The sequence below is a fragment of the Sphaeramia orbicularis genome, chromosome 17 (assembly GCF_902148855.1).
Source record: "Sphaeramia orbicularis chromosome 17, fSphaOr1.1, whole genome shotgun sequence".
NCBI lineage: Eukaryota > Metazoa > Chordata > Actinopteri > Kurtiformes > Apogonidae > Sphaeramia > Sphaeramia orbicularis.
In genome coordinates this window covers 33,560,147-33,583,731 of record NC_043973.1, presented here as the reverse complement: position 1 = coordinate 33,583,731, position 23,585 = coordinate 33,560,147, and the positions used below count along the sequence as shown (strand labels likewise).

General features: G+C 37.0%; 1 protein-coding gene across 1 annotated transcript in view; it reads right to left on the bottom strand.

Moving 5' to 3' along the window:
* Window positions 1-22,978, bottom strand: part of LOC115436797 (choline transporter-like protein 5-A) — an 81,086-nt gene extending 58,108 nt beyond the window's left edge. The window contains exons 1-2 of the mRNA XM_030159736.1: window positions 22,852-22,978; window positions 541-589 (exon numbers count right to left, since the gene is read on the bottom strand). Of these exons, the coding sequence (XP_030015596.1) occupies window positions 541-589; window positions 22,852-22,930 (128 nt within the window). The 5' untranslated portion in view covers window positions 22,931-22,978. The remainder of the gene's footprint in view (window positions 1-540; window positions 590-22,851) is intronic.
* Between the last annotated feature and the right edge of the window lie 607 nt (window positions 22,979-23,585).

Here is a 23,585-nt window from a genome sequence, read left to right as displayed (position 1 = left end):
AGAACCACTAACTGAGTGTTTTTAGACAGAGTTTTAATGGATTTCTATGGGAGACAGGTTTTTTTTATTTTTTTTTTTTTATTAGCCAATCAGAGGAGAGGAAACCAATTCAGTAAATGTTTCATGGTCTTTTATGCTTTTTTTGACAATACATATGCATTTCTCAGCCTTTGTATTAATAAAGTTGCAGAAAAAATTCTTAGTCCACCCTTGTTTTCTTCAGTTTCTTGTTCATTTTAATGCCTGGTCCAACTAAAGGTCCATTTGTTTGGACAAATATAATGACAACAACAAAAATAGCTCATCAGAGTTTAATTTCACAGCTGATATCTATCCATTTAACATGTTTTCTTGATAAAAACCCAAATCCCTTCAGTTCTTCCATCAGTATCTGCGTCATTGTTCTGACAAAAACAATGCTTTTATTCATTCCATGTTTTCTTTTCTGTCTGTTTTAGTCACATGACACACACAGGAGTTAGGACTGGATTGCATAACCATTGTTTTTGAGGACTTTGGATGGACTGTAAATGGAGTTACCTTGTTCGGACAGGACCTCTGAAGTCAGGATCAAACTTATGTGGCTCTCCTACAAAAGACAGAAACAAAAAAAAGCTTTAATGGTGGTTGTTCAAGAGGACAGGGCGCCGTAGTGGATGGATTTGAAGCTGCTCAGGTCATTCTGCACCTAAAATCTACAAAATGAAGCAACAACACACAGTAAAACATTAAGAGATGACTGTTTTACTGTTCATAAGACTGTGTTTGAGTCAGATATGTTCATATGATTTAACAAAACACATTTTCAGACTCAAATGACGGGGAAAAAATGCACAAATAAAGAAATAATTATTCCAGGTAAACATCCGTCTTTTTCAGGTTCATTAAAGCTGCTGTGTGTGTGTTTGTGTTCCTTTTCTTCAGTGGTTTAGTTTTACCGTGTGTTTTAGCTCAAAACAGGTGAAAGAACAGAAAAAGACAAAAAGAGGAACTGAAGTTTGACAGGTTTGGACTTAATAAGGCACTAGAATGGACATCAATAAGAGATTTAAGATGTAGAACATGAACTGTGAACTGGAACACACTGAACAAGTGTTTAAGTTTGTAGTTTTGTTGTAGTTTTTGTTTTGGGGCTCTTTTTTTTCTTTAATTTTCGGCACCTGGATGAATTCCAAAAAGCAGTTACAGTCAAAACTCTGTAAAAATGCAGTAAAAAAAAAAAAAAAAAATCAAGGAAAATTACCCCAACACTGCAAACAACAGTGAAAAGACAAAAACAAGGAAAATGTTTTTAAAAAATCCCAAACTGTCTATTTTTATTACGAGTCAGTCTCACTCACTGCTCTGTGTTTTGGTTGTGCACTGAGCATGCTCAGATGTCTCTGCAAAGACCAAGGTCTATACCACAGGTGTGGAACTGCGGTCCTCCAGGGCCGGTATCCTGCATGTTTCAGATATTTCCTTCTTCCTTCACACCTGGAACCCATTACATCATTATCAGAGATACCTAAAACCTGCAGGATACTGGCCCTGGAGGACCGGAGTTGGACACCCCTGGTCTGTACTATCAGCATGCTTTAAAATTTTCCTGTTGAGCAAACAGTTGAATTTTTAGGAATATTTAAAATAAATCCTACATTCAGAACGCTCACTACAGACACATCAGGAGTTAAAGGGTTAAAAGATAACTGTTTACAATCCATAGGTATGTGTTTGAGTCAAATATGTTCATATGATTTAACAAAGCACATTTTCAGACTTAAATGATGGGAAAAAAAAAAATCACATTATTAATCTTTTAACTTAGGAAGAGTTTAGAAATCAGATGTAGGGAGTTACTCCTGGAGCAAAAATTCAGATCATCAGATTTGTTTGATGATTCAGGTCTAGAATTCTAGAGCGGTCTCTCTTCAAAGCTGTATGTCTGACAAGTTTATATTATCTGATGGAGTATTAGAGTCACTTTTGAATGTTAAGAGGTAATATTTGGAGGAAAAAAAGTACATTTTTCAGATTAATGAAAATTGTAATGATTACAAGGAAAAAAGGTCACATTCTCTGGGAATAAAGAGGAGAATTTACAAGAACAAACTTGAAATTTGACAAGAAATATTAATAAAACATCCTGTGAGAGTCATACATGTGCAAGAAATTAATTCATTTGTGAATTTTAATTTTGTTGTACATGTGTATAATGACAATATTCTTATTGTATTCTTAAAAAAGAAAAAAGGCCAAAATAGGAGCCTGGTCTGTGTAACAAGAAAACAGTGTATATATTTTAATCATGTGTGTGTATATTTATTTATTTATTTATTTATAAAGTGTTTTCTTAGGTATACTGTAACATTAGACATAAAAACGATTAGTTTTACCAGCGTTAATTCACTACATTCAGGCTAAGGCCAGACTTGGGGTCTTTAAAGTTGCGATGGCAGGCGTTGGATGAACCTGGGACAGATCCAGCCCATGTTTGCTTTTGCTTTGAGATCAGAATCCGTCCGTGTGCCGCCAGTTGAAAGCCTTGTGGGCTCAAGTGTACAGCTGCAGCGTAGAACAGAAGTGGGCCACACCACACGTCTCATGTCTAATTCAGGACCCTCACACTGGAGCCATCAGTACACTCTGAAGAACTGTGATCCACATTTCCAACAAAAGGGAGCGGACTTCTGTTTTTGATTAATTATTCTGAAATCTGCACGACAACAGAAACCTCACACCAAAACTGAACCGCCTTACACTAGATACTGTAGATACAGTATATATAATATATACAGTAGATACAGTATATATAATGTATACTGTAGATACAGTAGATGCAATACAGTATATGCAGTATATATAGTATATACAGTAGATACAGTATATATAATATATACAGTAGATACTGTATATACTGTATGTAGATACTGTATATATTATATATACTGTATATACAGTACTGTATCTACTGTATATATTATATATATTGTATATACAGTACTGTATATTCAGTATCTGTGTTGTTTAGCCTCTACAGTTCTATTTTTGGTTTAATTTTTTGTGTGTTGTCTGTCTGTGCGTAAGAACTCAAAGTTATGGATGGATTTGGATGAAATTCTCAGTAAATGTTGATACTGGCACAAGGAACAAATGATTACATTTTGGTGGTGTTGGGGGGGGGGGGGTCTGCCTTGTTGGAGGTCTGCGCTCTCCAGGTGCTTTTCCAGTTTTTTTTTCTTTTACCCTAGTGACACTAAAATCTAGCCCTGTAAGTTTAAAAAGCATATTTGATCTAATTTTTCTTCCTCAAACTCTTACCACTTCCTCTCACCACTGAACTGAATTCACACTCTGCTTTACACTCTGTCATTTTATAACACACTGTTTTTTCTTTTCTTTTTTTGTGTGTAAAGCTGTAAACACAACTCACCCACTCAACAACAAAGGAGACAATATAGAGCCTGTTTTTTCTGTCTCTTTTCCAGCTCAACTGCTTTTCTTTTCTTTTTCTTTTCTTTTTTTCTACTGAGCTTTTGCTGTAGACTGTTCAGATATTTTAGGTGAATATAAATAACTTTTTCCTCTGATTAGTACTGATAATAGGTTAAACTGAGAGTACACATTTGGATACTTTGGTATATTTAAGTAAATAATATTGTCAATTAATACTTCTTCATTGAAGAAGAGGAAACATTGCTAATTGGACATAATGAGTCTCATTAATATTTCTATTGTGTGTTTCTTCAGTGAAGTCGAGTAGATTTGCATCTTGCATAATGTGATGTGTTTTCCATCTCATCCTTTTCTCCGAGTTGATTTGAAGGGGCTGAGGTTTGAGCTGTACATGTAAATGACGAAATAATTTATTCTCTCCTTCACTCTTTGTGGATCTGTTTCTTCTTCTTCCCTCGTTCCTGAGTGTTCTTGAAGATGAAGATATGGAAATGAGACGAAGCTTGTCAAGATTTAAGCATCAGCTGCGTCATATTCTCCATATTCACACAAACACACACACACTCAAGTCTATATCTCAGGGCCAACAGGAAATGCTTAAAGGAGGACAACGCTGCATCCTCTTTCATCCTCCTGTTTCCTGTCAGCCATCAAAGTCAGGGTTGCTTATGTAACCACCAATCAGAGGATGCTGTTTTCTGCAGCAAAAATGACTTCCTGTCTGACAGAACAGAGGAAAACTCAAGTAGCTTTACTGTTGTTCCATCAGAAGTCCTTTATTATTATATTGTTATTTGTAATCTCAGTGGTGGATTTATCTACACCCTCACATGGTAATCTGCAGAAACAACTGCTGCTTTGATCAGGAACTGAACCCTAGTCATTTATGTCGCAGGTCAAATCATCACCTATTGAGTTAAACCTCTGAGGGCCTAAGTGCTGACTTATTTACTATCTGATTGTCTCAGTACTTTTCAGGATGTGACGTTTGCATTTAAGCTTCAGAGTTAATTCAGATTAAAGTGTATATTGTGTTGTGAAATATGACCCTAATGTTCAGTCTGTTCTGTAAACAAAGCAAACAGGAATATGAGAATTCACAGAAGGATATCATAAATATATGTACACGGGCGTCCTTAGAGCTGGGCATTCTGGGCTTTTTTTTTTTTTTTTTTTTCCTAAATAAGCATATAAGAAAATTCATGTCTCCTTCATCACTGACGTCCATACAGCCTGTGTGTACCTCATGCATACTGAGTGAAAAGAGAGGGAGAGAGAGAGAGATGTGTATGGGACTTATGGTGGGGGGCAACTTTTCAAACCCTCTTGGCGACGTTTTTTTTTTTTTTTTTAAACATAACGTGTGCACTTGAAAACCCTCGGGCTGACTTATCAGGTGCACTACTGCCCCCGGTGGTCTGACCTATCAGTGCATGGCAAAGTTTACAGACAGACGGACGGACAGAGGGACGACCAGCTGATGACAATACCCTGTGGCCAGTGTGGCTGAGGGTAAAAAGCAACTAGTGACAAATCTAGCGTCGCTGTACTTACAAAGTATCCTCCACTCCAGTCTTACAAACTACTACTACTACTACCCCCCCCCCCTTGTTTTTTTTAAACCCCAGATATTTCCAAGTCCTAGCGATGTCAATGTGTATATGTATATAAAGTGCCCCCCCCCCCCATCTTCCATTTTTCTGGATCTGCCACTGAATCACTAATGCCTCAGAGGTGATATGTAGTATTTCTGCTTTCAAATATTACAAAATGACCTAAAAGTATTAGAACTGTGTTTAGAACTATTAACCCATGAAGACCCAAAGATCCCCCATTGACCAAAACCATCTACTGATGTAAATGTGAAATAACTATTGATGCATTAATCCTATCAATACATGTCAATAATTGGTGTAAAAGACAGTTCTTCATCTTTTCATGGTCATCAGATATGACCCATATGGACGTTCAGAGGTTCTGTAGTTACCATGGAGACACCGTCATCTTCTACAACATTGATTCACCAGTAAAACCCATGGAGTTGGATCAGTGACAGTGGATGGACACACTTGTTTTTACGTTCAGTTTTTATTATCTTTACTGAAACAGTCACTTTTTCAGTTTTGTCTATTTCTGAAATAATCTTCCTCTATTTTAATCTGAGCTTTTATGAACATCTACATGATCAGTGAATTAAATATAGGAAAATACCTGATTTCCACTGAAAAAACACAAAATGCAGAGGATAATACTATAATAATATGGTGATCAATTACTTAAAAGTTAAAAAAAAAAATATATATATATATACACACACACACACACACACACACACACACACACACACACACACACACACACACACACACACACACAGGGTGGGGAAGCAAAATTTACAATGAACATTTAGTTGTTTTTTCTCAGCAGGCACTACGTCAATTGTTTTGAAACCAAACATATATTGATGTCATAATCATACCTAACACTATTATCCATACCTTGCCAGAAACTTTTGCCCATATGAGTAATCAGGAAAGCAAACGTCAAAGAGTGTGTGATTTGCTGAATGCACTCGTCACACCAAAGGAGATTTCAAAAATAGTTGGAGTGTCCATAAAGACTGTTTATAATGTAAAGAAGAGAATGACTATGAGCAAAACTATTACGAGAAAGTCTGGAAGATACTATTAAAGAAGAATGGGAGAAGTTGTCACCCCAATATTTGAGGAACACTTGCGCAAGTTTCAGGAAGCATGTGAAGGCAGTTATTGAGAAAGAAGGAGGACACATAGAATAAAAACATTTTCTATTATGTAAATTTTCTTGTGGCAAATAAATTCTCATGACTTTCAATAAACTAATTGGTCATACACTGTCTTTCAATCCCTGCCTCAAAATATTGTAAATTTTGCTTCCCCACCCTGTATATATGTGTGTGTGTATATATATATATATATATATATATATATATATATATATATATATATAATATAACTATTTTGTAACTGCCACATTAGTAGACCTGGGTCTTTATGGGTTAATAGAAGGACTTAGTTCTAGACAAATTACAAATATAAATAAAATTTCTTGCAGACAGTAAGTATATTTAAGTTTTTAACAGTCAGTGAAAAAAAAAAGATTTGTGACGACTTTATGGGGGACTTTTCTCCTTTCTGTTTCACTGTTTATAGAAAAAAACAGTTAACGGAAAGAATAATCCTCACAAATAATTGTCAGTTGCAGCTGTATGGTGTAAAAAAAAAAAAAAAAAAAAGAGTTGACAGTTCTGAGACGAACAGAAAACAACTGATGAAATGGCACAAAGACTGCAGAGGTGAAGAACAGAAGGAAAGATGAGATGGAAATATATTCAGATTATTCAGCAGTAAAGACAGAGAGGGGAAGTGATGGACAAAAGATGAGAGGAGGAAGAGGAGGAGGAATACAAGGAGAGAGAGGAGGAGAGGTCAGGATGTTCCAGAAGGCCTGTGTTCTCTTCTGAACCTGTCAAAGTCCAAACTGAAAACACCAGCACATGCACAATCATCTGTCTTCAGATCCAGACGTCTGCTTCACGACGCTGGGTTTGAAACTTCAGTTCACATCTTCATGGAAGTTTCTGACATCTGTTCACACTGTGTATTTATATGCACAATAAAAAAGGGCTGATGGAAATGGCACGTTTAAAGATAACATTTAAAGATAACTTCCTCCATTTTGCATGAGTTTTTACACTGGCTCCAGCTGGGTTTTTTTTTGCTTTTTAAACTTTTTTTAAAGAGTTAACCCTTTATAGGACACTCCTTGAAATACTCTAACATTCAAAACTTCAAACTCAGTGCATTATCAGAGGACAAAACAAGACTTTATTACTTGTGTGATTTTTTTTAAAAAATGGATTGCAATGTAGAAAAACAAGGTCAGTGAAGTTACCATATTTGGTTCTTTAGCCATAAGTGGCAAAAAAAAAAAAAAAAAAAATCAAAAACAAGAAGTATATACACTACAAACACAAAGTTATGGATATTTTTAATTTTTGGGCTATTTTTTTCAGTTGGGATTCTTGCCCAGCGCTTTTTACTTTTTTGTGTGAATTGAATTGAAACATTTTTAATGACCAGACATAGTTTTAGTTACAAATGACAAAAAATAAATAAATATCCTTAACTTTTTGTTTGTAGTGTACATAAAAAACATGGAAAACACACGTAAGGTGAAAGGAACATGTATTTAGAACATTAGACCAACACTAGTGCTGGTCCAGACCCCTGTCCACATCCACATGACCCCTTTAACATCAGTCCTTACATTAGCTCCATTAGAGGTGGACCTGGAGACCACATTGGACCTGACAGACCCTGGAGACCACACTGGACCTCAGACTGTGGACTCACTGTCCTCACTGGAACTGTTGTTTTCATTGTCTTAATGTATGTGGAAATTACCAAAAATAGTCACTTTCTGGATGAAGAGTTCACATGTTGTACTTCTTGTTTCTTACCGAACATAATGTAATCTAAACAATTCAACTTTCCTTTTTTTCTCCTTCCTCCTTTGCTGCAAATTTTCTTGACATTGAAACATATTACATAAGCTATACATTATATGTAAAATTATGTGTTCAGTTTCTTTGTAATATGTATGTGAATGATTTTTGTCCTTCTTAAAAAGATGGTTTGATACAATAAGTTATCTCTAAAGTTAAGCAGAGCACAATGAAAAAAGCAATAAAAAAGCAATCCAATAAACTATGTATGTAAAAAAAAAAAAAAAACTATTAAAAAAACAGTAGTGAAAAAATTGCAGTTGCACTTTGGAAAGTACTGGTAGAAACAAGAGACAAAGTAGCGGTATTAAGTAGCTTATGTTATAATATTATAATATACAATGTTATAGTATGCACTATATGTATATGTGTATATACATATTTATATAGTTTATTAGTCACAAAATAAAAGTTATAACAAAGTGATAATAGTAATAGAGGTCATAACAACGATATACAAGTAATAATATTAATAAGTAGAAGAAGGAGTAGAACTCAAACTATGCTGCACTTTAAAAAATTTGGTCAAACTTATTTTTTTATGTTATCACTAAATTACTGCCTGTTTTTTTGGGGTTTTTGCTTATTGTTGTCACCAGTCTTTGTGTGATGTAAACAGGCTCATTGCAGTCACTGACATTGTTCAGATGTTTATCTTTGTTACCAAAATGTGTTTGTTGTTCCAAAAAAAGTAACTTTATTGTCATAGTTGTAAGATAATTGCCCATTTCCTATTTTTATTTGGAAAAATATTGTCACAGGGAGCAGTCTGGTTGAATTTATTTGTATTATTCCAGCAAAAATCTAGGTTATTTTGAATTTGCACAACAAATAATTCAAGGAAAAGCTAAAAGTATTGTTACAATATTCATGTTTCAATGTTTTTGGGGTTGAGGCAGGATTGGGGGGGGGGGGGGGGGGGCACAGACTGAGAACTACTGCAAAAGTTAAATAAAAAAAGAATGAAAAAATAAATAAATAAAAGTGTCTCTGTGGGATTAAAGTGGACATCTTTCCTGTCAGTTCAGTTTGTGTCTCTAAAGTGAAATGATAATGACACAGTAAATAAAAGCATCGACTGGGACCACAAACATAAACAAATATAAACCTGTGACTGATGGTGAAATAAAAACACAGGACTGTGTGAAGTTCTCTGCTGGGTCTGCAATAGAGGCTGAACCTTCTATCACCTGCCTCATCACACACACACACTGTACACACACACACTGTACACACACATATACTGTACACACACATACTTTGTACACACACACATACTGTACACACACATACACTGTACACACACACACACACACATACTGTACACACATACTGTACGCACACACACATACTGTACACACACATACACTGTACACACACACATACTGTACACACACATTGTTGTGAAATCACTTGTCAGATGCAGAATTCCACTGTTCAGATCTGAAATCGTCTAAATGTGCTCAGATGTCTTCTTTGTGTCTTTGTTCATATTAAATGAATCTCAGTGAATCCAAAGGAACTTTGTGTTGGTAAATGACAGTTGTTCAAATGGACAGGATTTCAGTTCTGTTCAACATGTTGATGCTCATATGAACTATGTTTTCAGCTCAAAAATTTCCAATTTCATCACAATTAATGCTATATTTTCATGTCACAAATGGCCAAGTTCTATTTGAACTGAATTGAGCTGAAAAACAAATCTTCTATTCTTTTCGATTCCCCAGTTTTTCTTCCCAGATTCTCTCTTACATATCACATGTTTTATTTGTACAGGTTCAATCTGGAGTATGGTGCTGATCCATCCTGCTTATGTTACACCAATACATACATGAAGAATGGCACACAGCACTGTTTAAATCAACAGTTTTACAATAAGAAGCATTTTTATACAGAAAGAACAATTTTATATTGTTCTTTCCTCTTTAGTCTGATGATAAACTATCCACTAAATAATTGTGATCCTAGTTTTTGCACAGGGATCATTAGTGTAAACGGTGACATGGCTGCAGAGCATCAGTATGATGGGATCCACAACAACCATGTCACATCCGTCCACTGACACATTTAGTGTTTTTGTGTCAGCTAGTATTGTTTTAGATCCACAATACGAACATTTATGAAGAAGAGCAGAATTAGCAATAGTAAGTCTATAAGTTTATTCCTAATAAAGTACTGGTACTGACCAGAGCATCATGGGTAATGTCACGTCCGTCCACCAGTTATTTATGCTCTTTCTAATGCTATTTTAAAAATTCTATTCTAATGTATTTTCTTCTATTCTGTGTTATGTGTGCTGTGCTGTGCTATTCTGTGAATTTATTAATGTCAATGCCCCCCCCGCCAGGTGTAAGCAAATTTAACCAAATGTGGTTTTGCTACAAAGGGCAACAATTTTCAAATATTTCTGAAAATAGAGCTTCAGCTGTCAAATAATATCAGCAGTCTGTGCACAAATGGATTAGCATTATTTACACACACTTCTGTACATTTATGACAACTGTTTTTTTTGTTTTTTGGGGGGTTTTTTTGGACAAAAATGGACACTCATGTGACCCCCTGAGGAAATTTTAGCCAAAACACATAACAATGTGAGGTGGGATTCCAGGGCCATTTGGTGGAGTGTGTTCATGTCAGTCTGCTTCTTTTAGATGTGCACAGCCAGACCCCACAGACAGATGGAGGCCATCTGTTAATACATGAAGTCAATTAAAACCTTCATTAAGTGTGGAGACTAAAACCACCGGCCACATTATGTCAGCTCAGTCTGCGTCGTGTAGCTACAGCACGAAGGACTGGACAACGGTTCACAGTCCAATCACAATCCACCACCATCTGATGCACAAATATCCCACTGATTCTAAAATATGAGTGAGTTACAAACACGTTATAACAGTGTTTTTGTTTTTTTCTGATTTCTGGAGGCTTCGGCTCAGTGTGTGAGAGCTTTTTGTTGTTGTTGTTATCCACTGGAATGTCTGCATTTTTGCATCATTTTAGACTGAATTATTAAAAGATTTCTTTAAAATTAAGAGACAGTCATTATAATTGAAGAGGTCGTCATATTTTTGGATGTTCTAAAGTGAAGACAGATGTGAAGTCTGGATGTATTTGGGTTGTGGGTGTGAAATTATGGAATGGACTTAATGAATTTAAGTTGTTCACTTCTTTGACAAAGCTTTAAAAAAAAAAATCATATAAAATCATTCATGAATATTAAGTTGAGATGGTAGATGTGTTTTTGTTGTTGATTGTTTTGTTATAATGACAAAGCTCGGTGCTGTGCACATTTCAGTAGTGGATCAGCTGAAAAGGAAAGGCACAAATACACTTTTTCTTCTAGAAGAAAAATGCATTCTCTTCATCTTGTTTCATCGTTTCAGTGTCGCCTTCTTGCAACAATAACCGCAGCTGTGTGTGCGCAATTACACATCCAAAGCGTGTGCACCTCCCTTTGAGACCTGTTAAATATAAACACAGTTTCTATCAGCAGAATTGCTTTTGGGTTTGATAAATTGCTTTGTGTGTGCTAAATTAATATATTTACATTTTCTCCTCCCAGCATATGCACAATTGCATGTAAATGCCCCATATTGTATATTCATTACAGCAAACGTAAACTGCATGGAGACGCAACATTTTACACCTTTGAATAATAATATACATATGTATCTGGAGCTGCCCTGGCCAGGCTGACAGAAGTGTGGCTGCCACTTCACACCTACGACCCCTCCGACCATCAACGAACATTCATCCACCAGAGCAGAGGTGTCACTCATGTTAGGTCAGTTCCACATTCAGCCTAATGGATCTGAAGTGGGCCGTAGCAGTGAAGTAGTCTAAACAATAGGAATTTCATAATGAAAATGTTTACATCTATGAACTGTACTTGAACATAACTTGAACAAACATGAACCTGGAAATTCTTAAAAAAAATAAGTGGAACGTTCACAATATTCTGCCTCAGTTTATCATTTATACATGTGCATCATAACGTACAGATCACAGTGGATCTACAAATACACAAAACATTTAATAACAGACAGAATATTATTAAAATTCCACAGACTTGTCTTAAGACATTTCAGGTTCATATTTGTTCAGGTTATTCACATTTTTTCTAAAAAAAAAAAAAAAAAGGTTTGTAAATGTAAACATTTTTGTGCAATTTTACTTTTTTTACGCTAAAACATGGAGGGAAATTTGCAGTTTTCATTATTTATAGGTTATTCTGATAGTATTTTAGTGGTCTGACCCGCTTTAGACTGAACTGACCTAAAATGATTTGAACATCTTTGATCGTTCATATCTTCAGTGTAATTTTTGCATTTCATAAATTCATCCCACAGGCTGGACTGGACCCTTTGGCCCCCGGGACGCATGTTTGACACCTGTGCATTAGAGGAAGGGAGGGTGAAGTGTGTTGCCCAAGGACACAACAGTGTATGACTAGGAGAGAGCGGGATTTGAACCAACAACCCTTTGGATCTTGAACAACCCGCCCTACCTCCTGAGCCCCAGCCAGCCGTGAAAGACACAACCCTTAGTGCGCACTGTTAGGCTCCGTTCACACTGCAGCCAAATGTGGCCAAATGTGATTTTTGTCACTGTTTGACCTGTATGTGACCTGTACAGTTGAGGACAAAATTATTAGCCCCCCTATGAAATTTTAAGTTTCTTCAAGATTTTCCTAAGTACACTGAACAAAAATATAAATGCACCACTTTTGTTTTTGCTCCCATTTTTCATGAGCTGAACTCAAAGATCTAAAACTTTTTCTATGTACACAAAAGGCCTATTTCTCTCAAATATTGTTCATAAATTTGTCTAAATCTGTGTTAGTGAGCACTTCTCGTTTGTCCTTTGCTGAGATAATCCAGCCACCTCACAGGTGTGGCATATCAAGATGCTGATTAGACAGCAGGATTATTGCACAGGTGTGACTAAGGCTGGCCACAATAAAAGGCCACTCTAAAATGTGCACTTTTACTGTATTGGGTGGTCCAGGGGAGTCAGAAAACCAGTCAGTATTTGGTGTGACCACCATTTTCCTCGCACAGTCTTCTTCATGAATTCTCTGAAACAGCTTTGGAGATGGCTTATGGTAGAGAAATGAACATTCAATTCACAGGGAAAAGCTCTGGTGGAGATTCCTGAAGTCAGCATGCCAATTGCATATTCCCTCAAAACTTGTGACATCTGTGGTACTGTGCTGTGTGATAAAACTGCACATTTTGGAGTGGGCTTTTATTGTGGCCAGCCTAAGGCACACCTGTGCAAAAATCATGCTGTCTAATCAGCATCTTGATATGCCACACCTGTGAGGTGGATGGATTATCTCAGCAAAGAAGAAGTGTTCACTAACACAAATTTAGACAGATTTGTGAACAATATTTGAGAGAAATAAACCTTGTGTGTACACAGAAAAAGTTTTAGATCTTTGAGTTCAGCTCATGAAAAATGAGGGCAAAAACAAAAGTGGTGCGTTTATATTTTTGTTCAGTGTACTTTTTTAACAAAGCAAGGAATTTTCAACATAGCATTTCTGAACATACTAGTTTTCTTTAGAAGGCAAAAATTATTTATATTTGCACACCAAAACAGCATTATTTAGAAAAAAACTAAAATAACCAGGGACATTATTATTAGCCCCCTTTAAGAAATGACCATTTATTAAGTCATGGCACAAACCACTTTTGTGCAATGATGTGCTGTAACTTCACAGGTGATGTGTTTAAAAGTGATCAGGTGAATCAAGTGATTTCACTTAACATTTAAGTTTAAACATGGTATAAAAGCCTCAGTATGGCTCATTGAGCAGTCAGTTGGGAAAGCACCATGCCCAAAACTAGAAAAATCCGTTTGGACCCGAGAAAAATGACTATTGATGTAGACAAAGCAGGAGAGGGATGCACAAAGCAATCCAAGCATTTCCAAGTGTCAAGAACTGGAGTGAGAAGTATAATCCAGAAATTCAAAAACAGCCACACAGTACAGAACAAGCCTTGCAGAGATAGGAAGTGAAAGATTTCAAAGACCCTGGAAAGAAAACTAGTGAGAGATGGGTCTAAAGACCCCAGAACAACTGCCAAGACACTGGTGAATGACTTGGCCACATCAGGAATCATAGTCTCTAAGAAGACAGTCACTATAGCTCTGAACTGGAATGGACTGAGAGGATGCAGACCAAGAAAAACTCCACTTTTGAAGAAGAGACACCTTTAAGCCAGACTTAAATATGCTCAGGACAACCTGGAGAAACATTATGCATACTGGAAGTGTGTCCTATGGTCTGATGAGACAAAACTAGAGCTCTTTGGCCATAGAGGCAGCGTTTATGTTTGGAGAAAAAAGGGAGAGGCATAGAACCCAAAGAACACCGTCCCTACAATGAAACATGGTGGTGGGAGTGTTGTGTTGTGGGGATGCTATAGTGCATCTGGAACTAGAAATCTGGTCAAGGTGGAAGGAATCATGAACAAAGAAAGATGCGGAGATTTTGAAAGAAAACCTTAAGCAGTCAGCAGTAACACTGGGTCTGGGTCATTGCTTCATCTTCCAATATGACAACAATCCAAAACATACATCTCTCTTGGTGAAGAGCTATCCTCAGAAGACCAAAGTGAATGTAACTGAGTGGCCTGCACAGAGCCCTGACTTAAATCCCATTGAAAATATTCGGGGTGACCTAAAAAAGAACATCCATGCCAGAAGGCCACCAAATCTGGAGGAGCTGGAAAGATTTGCCAAAGAAGAATGGACTGGGATTCCTCAAAAAAAGTGTCAGAGACTTGTAATAAAAAAATACTATGACTGCAGGCTGCTATCCAGCAAAAAGGATACACAATTGACTATTAGGATCAGGGGGGCTAATAATTTTGACCCTGGTACGTTTTGTTTTTTGTGGAATATTTTCATTTCTGTGTGCAAACTAAAATCATGTAAGCATCCAAAATAAAACTAGGATATCTAAAAAAGCTGTGTTAAAAATGTGTTGCTCTGTGTAAAAACACTCGGGAAATACCTTTAAAACAATGACATTTTAGTAGGGGGGCTAATTTTGTCCTCAACTGTATGTAACCTGTATGTGATCTGTATGTGACCTGTATGTAACCTGTATGTGACCTGTTAAAGACAGTCTGAATGGCACAAATCTGATTTTTGTCACTGTTTGACCTGTATGTGACCTGTATGTAACGTGTATGTGACCTGTATGTAACCTGTATGTGACCTGTATGTAACGTGTATGTAACGTGTATGTGACCTGTATGTGACCTGTATGTGACCTGTATGTGACCTGTATATAACCTGTATGTAACCTGTATGTAACGTGTATGTGACCTGTATGTAACCTGTATGTGACCTGTATATAACCTGTATGTAACCTGTATGTGACCTGTATGTAACCTGTATGTGACCTGTTAAAGACAGTCTGAACAGCACAAATCTGATGTTTTCAAATCCGACCCAGGCCACTTTCATATGTGGTCCTAAATCTGATTCATATCATATATTTTGCAATGCGACGTCAGTCTGAACGGCCAGGTCGCATTTATCCAACTTTTACGTCATTGAACTACCAGTACAGTCTGACTGCGACAGGCTGGTGAACAGATATAGGTCACATGAGATGAGCGTTACAGAGAGGCACTCACAGATAGATTTAAGCGTTCCTCTTGTCATTTTAAAATTCTGAATAAAGTCTGTGAGTGAAGCCGCTAACATCACTGTCCCACCACTCCTGACTCCGCCTCCCACCACTCCTGACTCCGCGTCCACATCCAAACACTCGGCCGTTGCACCACAAAAGGCCACAGCAGAAAACCTGGCTCTGCTCTTTTTGAATCTAATACTTGAAATTATTTGAGTGTGATGGTGCTGACTTCGGTTGTAGAGGAACTTTTATCAGTGCCACACACGCTGATACCAGACGCCTCCATATTTACTTCTGTAAACACAGTGGTCACGTATTACATCAGGACCTCTTTTGCACATGGGAGTCACTTCAGGGTCACATTCGGTTCAGACTGAGAACTGATAGAAGTCGCATTTAATTTGTAATATGAACGAGCACACCAAAAAATCGGATTTCACAAAAAAATCCAAAAACCTGCTGTTTGAATGTAGCCTTGGTAAATCAGGTTGTACATTTTTTGCGTGTGCAGTGAGTTTGCACACGTTTTTATACACGCAGACCTTTAGCAGACCCAGCCCAAAGTGTATAAGGTTCTTAAAGTCAAAATTCTGATGAAAAAATGTCAAAACGTGATGAAATATACAGCAATTTACAGATGAAGTAAGATGAGAATTAATTACACACCTTTCTACAGGTGTGAACCACTGAAAGAACATCAAAAAGATGTAAATAAATACGTAACCCTTTACTGGTTGATTTTATCTGTTTTTTTTATTGTATATTGTAGCTGTTTTGTGGTTGCATTGTGCCCTTTGAGATTTGGTGTCGAATGTAAAGTGCATTACAAATAAAAATTATTTTATATTTTAAAAAAAAAAGGTGAATATGAAGTTCTTTAAATCACTCATATGTGTCGTTTAAGTGCAAATCTGTCATTGACTGTTTTCTGGAACGTCCAAGTGCTTTGGATCCCTTTAACCCTTTCATGCACGAATTATGAGAACCTTAGTCAAGATTTTTTTCTTCAGTGTTTAGCCATGAAAAAAGCAATGCGATCGAGCTTTTTTTTTTCTATGGAGTTACAAAAATATCCATGCATTTAATTTTTGAAGTAAAGAAACGTGTTTAAAACCCAATATCAGAAAGTGATATGAAAACAATGAAATAAAAACATTTTTAATTCTGCTAATCTGATGTCTTCTCACATTTGAACATATTCTAATGCTAGTTATTACTCACTTCATGGAAATAATATGCAAAAAAAATCCTTCTTTTCTAACAAATAACAATTGATTTACACTCAAACATGTTAGTGCAGATCAGGTTTATCAAGAACAGTAAAGTTACAGTAATGATCTGAATTACAGTGTATGGGATGGTGCATAAGTGTCCACTGTGTTGACTGATATGGAACTAAAACAACAAAACCCATTAATATACGAGAGAACAGCTGGAGAAGAACTGTCCACTGGAGTGGACAGCGCATAAAAGGGTTAAGGTAAACGTTACAGGATATTACCTCCATATATGAAGTCATTCTATCCAAAGGGACTTCCTTTTACGCTACATCTACTCGACTTCCTTCAGCTTCTCTCTTCTTTCCATCCTTTTTTCTTACTCTGAGACGACTCACCTAAAGTGTTCAAATGCAGGTGTCGAGGGAACCCCAGCACACAGAAGCAGCGCTGCTCATATTCTCTAAGTGCCGCTGTTCTCTGCTGTTGTTGTTTCTAAAGCGGACTCAGTGTGAGGCACTGACTTTCCACAGTTTCATAACAAAGGCCTTCGGTGTCTCTAATGACAGGAGACGTGACTCTGAAAACTTCACTCAACAAGTTAATGGTGAATTTTCCAACTCGGGCCCAGCTTCTGTTGACGTTAAAAGCCTCAAAGTGTCTCTTTCTGGTACACCCTCCTGGAAAATCAGATCACCATGAACATGAATGAAGCCTCAAACCCCAAAAACAGGACTATGGGGTCTGTTACTGAAGTACAGAAACTTTTAACTCTCAATGTCATTCATAAGACACTGAAAACTAAATATTTTAACCCATAAAGACCCAGTGCTACTTTTGTGGCAGTTCTCAAATGAATTTACTCCAGATTTAACCTTTTTTAAGTGTTTTATCACCATTTATTATATTATCTTCTGTATTTTGGGGTTTTTCAGTGCAAATCAGATATCTTTCTATATTTAATTCACTGATTATGTAGATGTTCATAAAAGTTCAGATTAAAGTTGAGGGTTATTATATTAAAAACAAAGAAAACTAAAGAAAAAGTGACTTTTTCAGCAAAGATATAATTAGCTGAATGTAAAAACAAGTGTATCCATTTACTGTCATTGATCCAACTCCATGGGTTTTACTGGTGAATCAAAAAAAGGAGAAAAATCTACAAAAATGCCCAAGGAGGACCTAAGGATTAAGTGATTTATTATCATTTATTGTAATATTATCTCCTGTATTCAACATTTTTCATTGTAAATTAGGTATTTTTCTATATTTAATCCATTGATCATGTTGATGTTCATTAGTGCTCAGAGTAAATTTAAAGGTTATTGAATCAGAAACAGAGAAAATTGAAGAAAAAGTGACTTTTTAAGCCAAGATATCATTAATTGAATGTGAAAGCCAATGTCTCCATTTACTGTCATTGATCCAACTCTATGGGTTTTACTGGTGAATAAAAAAAAAAGGAGAAAAATCTACATAAATGCCCAAGGAGGACCTAAGGGTTAAGTGATTTGTCATCATTTATTATACATGGTGACCCAAAAAAACGGGAATTTTTGAAGTGCGTATCGGCAGACATGAGCAAGTGGCAGCACTGCGAGACAGTGACCTTGAGCAAGTAAACACGCCCCCATTTTAGTAACCATGGATCAGTGGAACGGGCAACAGCGTGCGTTAGCCATAAAAATGTTTTATAAAAACGGTGATAGTTTGACAGCTGCGCAGAGGGAGTTCCGACGTTTTTACAACTTAGGACGTCGTGGTGCTGTTCCATCAAAACACGCGATAAAATGTTGGATTAATAACTTTGAAGAGACTGGATCTGCCCTAAAGAAGAAACCAACAGGACAACCAAGAAGTGCTCATACTCCTGGCCCCCTAGATCGCCAGATTTGTCCGTTTGTGATTTTTTTCTTGTGGGGCTATCTCAAGAGTAAAGTGTACACGACTCGACCAAGAACTCTGGATGAGTTAAAACAGAGAATTCAGGATGAAATTCACAGTATCCCAGCTGAGATGTTGCAGCGGTCAATGAGGAATCTCAACAGCAGATTTCAAGAATGCATTCGTACAGGAGGACGCCATCTACAGGAAGTAATTTTAAAAAAATGAAAATTCCATCATTGTTTCTTAAATGGCATGGTTTAAGGTTTCAATTACTATGAATAAAATATTTTTCTTCATCACTCTTGGTTTTATTGGATTGTTAAAAAGTTCCCGTTTTTTTGTGTCACCCTGTAATATCATCCACTATATTTAGCATTTTTTCCATTGTAAATTAGGTATTTTTCTATATTTAATCCATTGATCACATGATGTTCATTAGAGCTCAGAGTAAATTTAAAGGTTATTGAATCAGAAACAGAAAACTCAAGAAAAAGTTACTTTTTGCAGCAAAGATATCATTAAGTGAATGTAAAAACACTGTCATTGATCCAACTCCATGGGTTTGACTGGTGAATCAATGTTGTAGAAGATTATGGTGTTTCCACGGTAACTACGGAGCCTCTGAACGTCCAAATATGGTAATATCTGATGACTATGAAAAGATGAAGAACTGTATTTTACACCGATTATTTCCATGTATTGATAGGATTAGTGGATCAACAGGTATTTAATATTTACACCAGCAGATGCTTTTGATCACCAGTGGCTGTTTGGGGTTTTATGGGTTCAAATGGTCAGGGGACGATCTTTTCTATAGTAACAGTAAGTTTTCATTCTGCTATGGCTTCTTCTGCTTTTGTCATGTTACATTTGCTTTTTCCTGGAAGAAAACAGCACTACAGCAAAGGTAACCTAAGGAGAACACAGACCAATGTCCTCATAAGATACACAAAAGTCCTGTGAGCGGTGGCAGAAGGGCTACAAAATAGAAGAATAGAAAAGTCCCTCTGGTCCTTATAGGACTCCAGGTCGGTAGAGTGGTAGTTTCAGCACAGAACTGTAGAAAAGAACAGAAACTACCAGCAATTTACTGCAAAATGTGGATAAACCACCACTGTAGTTCACTGCTCTGTAACACGTGGATGATGTGTGTGCAGTGGAAATACAATGTGAATCAATACTAAGTTTTAACCCTTTATTGGACAAGTCACTATTTTTGGTAATTTCTGCAAACATTAAATATGGGGCCAAGCCTGTGCTTCAGTGAGGTCCAGAAGCCTGTTGGTTTTTCTAACACCACACAGTGATTCACAGGTGTTACAGGCATTTTGAAGCCATAAACAGTGAATAGGAGTGATTCCTGTCAGTTTGACCTTATATCAGCTGTTTTATTGAATGTGTTTGGTTCGGTTTGTTTCTTTGTTTGTTGACACTTTAGGAGCAAAACTATAGATTCAGAATAGATCTGATTATATTTTGGGAACAGTAGGCCACAGTTTTTTGTGTCTTTTTTTTCCATTTACAGGAGGTCCTCGGGTTACGAACAAGTTCTGTTCCTACGCTGGCGACGTAACCTGAATTTCCATGCAAGTCGGAATTAACCCTTTAATACCCCCTGTCCTTAATAGTGGTCGCCACGGTCGACCGACTGAAGCCTAAGGCTTTACCGATGTTTGTCGGCGTCTCGCCTTTCTCTGACCTTTTGATGATATCCAGCTTCATTTCCATCGTAATGGCTTTCCTCTTGACTGGACCAGCATCGCTAGAAGATCCTGCTTTCTTTTTTGGGGCCATGATGTGATAAAGGAGGGTGAAAAAGGCGAGGATACCGAGAAAATTACGGAGCACAAACACAGACACTCTACACTATGGGGCTGGAGACAAAACAGCGGACGAGACACAGGCGTTGTAAAGTCGAAACAGCGTAGGTTGAGTACCGCGTAACCCGAGGACCTCATGTACTTATAATGGGTGAAATTTCAAATTTCTATAAAAACATCAATTTTGTTTCAGTTTACTTCAAACTTGGCACATGCATAGACATGATGACATCAGCTGGATTGATGCCAAAATAAGCTACAATACATGCAAGGGGCGGGGCTTGTTGTTCCTGGACCACTTGTATTTTTTTTTTTTTTTTTTTGCCATTTATGGGCAAGGAACCAAATATGGTAACTTAAATGACCCTGATTTTCTACATGACAATAAAAAAATTTGAAAAAAAAATACAAAAGTAATAAAGTCTTGCTATGTCCTGCAAAAACAGACTAGGGTTGAAATTCTGAATTTCAGAGTATTTAAGTGAGTGCCCTATAAAGGGTTAATTATTTTATGGCAGAAAATGTTAAAGAAAATGCTTCATTGCTGTTGTCTCTTTGACATTTTCACATAAAAGTCAAATGGTTTGGAGGCAGAAAAGCCCCTGGTGCCCCCCCCATGGTACAGATGCATGACGTATTCATGGGTGTATCGTCTACACGCTGTGATTACAGGTTCATGATATGAGGAAGTGGACGCTTCTGTAACAGCAGATACTGAACAACAACAAACACAAAGAGTGTGTGGAGAGTCTTCTGAGCCTGAGGTCAGCTGATGGCATTAGTGAGCAGTAATACTTAGGTAATCCTTATCCTGCCACTCACCAAAATAGACCAGGTCTACTCAGTCCAAAGCATGAACACCTTTGTTCCTTTTATTGTCTAAGTCTATTTTTACCTCCACGCTGAGCATTTATTCACATGTTCAGTCTATCAAGTGTAACCTACACATTTTAGGCAGAAGTGAAGGGTCCTGAACACACAGTGGCAATAAGTATGAACTGTAATAGAGTACAGGGACATTTGAAGGATACAGGTTTAGCTTTTTAGTACAGTTTGAAGTATATTTATGCTGTGTTAGCAATGCTTTACTTTAAAGACAGAAAAATATAAAGAATGTATCAGATTTTATAGTTTTGTTAGTTTGTTCTGTTTAATGTGACATTAATAGAAGATTTTTTTTTTTTTTTTTTTTTTTTTACTCAATAAGCAGAAGTTGATCAGATAACAAAGCCTTCTATTAGACCTAAATTATAGTGGACCACTGGTATGTTTATTAGAAAGTCTAAATAGAGACCAGAATGACCCTGAGTGAAGTATATAATGATGTAGAATTTTTGCACAGAGCTTCTATACATGTTTACATGAACCATCAGTGCTGCTGTACTTCCACATACACACTGTTTCACTAGACCATAGGTATCCATGCAACAAATGCATAAACATACACACAACAGTCTGTAAACACATTTAAAAATGACCAGAAGGCTGTAACAGCGATTATTCTTCAATAATAGGGCCGCATAACAACAGTACATGTTATATATTTCATTGAGTGGACATATGGATGGTCATATGTAGGGCATCAGAGGTGAACATCTACAGTATATGTTCCTGTGGTCAGAGGAAAGTCCACTCAAACTGAAAACGTGCTCATCAGTCATGAACTATAAGTGCTCCCTCTTCAGATGTGTTCACTCCTGTAGTTCTTTACTGGTGACACTGTCTGTGAAGTCATCACAACCACACAAAGCACGGTGCACAACAGGATTCACCCATGCACTGGAGAAATATGAGTTAGAACTGGAACAAGTCTAAGAAACTGTTGGCAGAAAATGAACAGAGACATGAATACTGGGAATTTTCTGTTACTTTTCCATATTTTTTCACTGCAGAAACAACAACTGTGGAGCTGCCAGGGTCTATTTAGGAAGAAGAAAAATACACAATTTACAGGATGAATCAAGTTGATCTGTCTGTATGAATGAATGAATGAATGAATTGATAGATAGATAGATAGATAGATAGATAGATAGATAGATAGATAGATAGATGCGAACTAATAAATAAATAAATAAATAAATGCAGACAGCTTCAGTCAGTCTTTTGCTTCTATCTAAATGCATAAAATCATAATAAAAATAGTTTCCGTCGCCGCTGCCTAACTTGCTTTCCTCCTAAATCCACCCCCCTTCTTCTTCTTTTCTTTCTTTCTTTTTTTTTTTTTTTTTTTTTTTTTTTGTCTTAAATGCATCCCCTTCACATGAACACCGTCACCGGAGCGCGGGGACTCACCGTAGTAGGGGCCGGGCGCCGCGGAGGTCTCGCTCTGGACGGTGGACGCGGTGCCCGGTGAGTACCGGTGTGGAGCCATGGAGCGGCGAGGCGCAGCTCGTGGACAAAGAGGATGAGTGAGGAGGCGGCGGACCGGACTGGGGTAGGAGTTTACGGTAGGAGGATGCGCGGATCCACCCCCACCCACTGATCCCACACGCGTGTGGACACGTCACGGAAAACAGGGCATCTGTTAGCCCACCTGCAAGAAGAAGAACCATGCACCTGCAAATGCATTCACACTGACCACTTTAAAACACACCAGGGTGCATTAGTCACTGTTTTTATTTTAAAAAGGCGCCAAATAATTAAATGCATGTTTTTATAAAATCATAAAATGAACAATACTCTGTTGTTTTTGGCACATGGAGGTAAGATAACTAATAGATATTTGTATTAATATCCTAAAATATGACATTTATGACATCAGCTGCAAGAAAACGAAATATATCACTGCATGCATTTACACTTTCAAATCCATATAGATGACAATTTTTCTGCATAATTCATTATATTTATTGAAGCAGGCACCAAAAAATGAATTACATCTTTGTAAAATCATACAATGATCTATAATCATGAACAATATGTTCTTTTTGGCACATGCAGGCAAGATAAGTAGTGGACATACTAAATAATATCATTAACATGGTATTTATTATATCAGCTGCAAGAAACCGTAACTATGCACATGT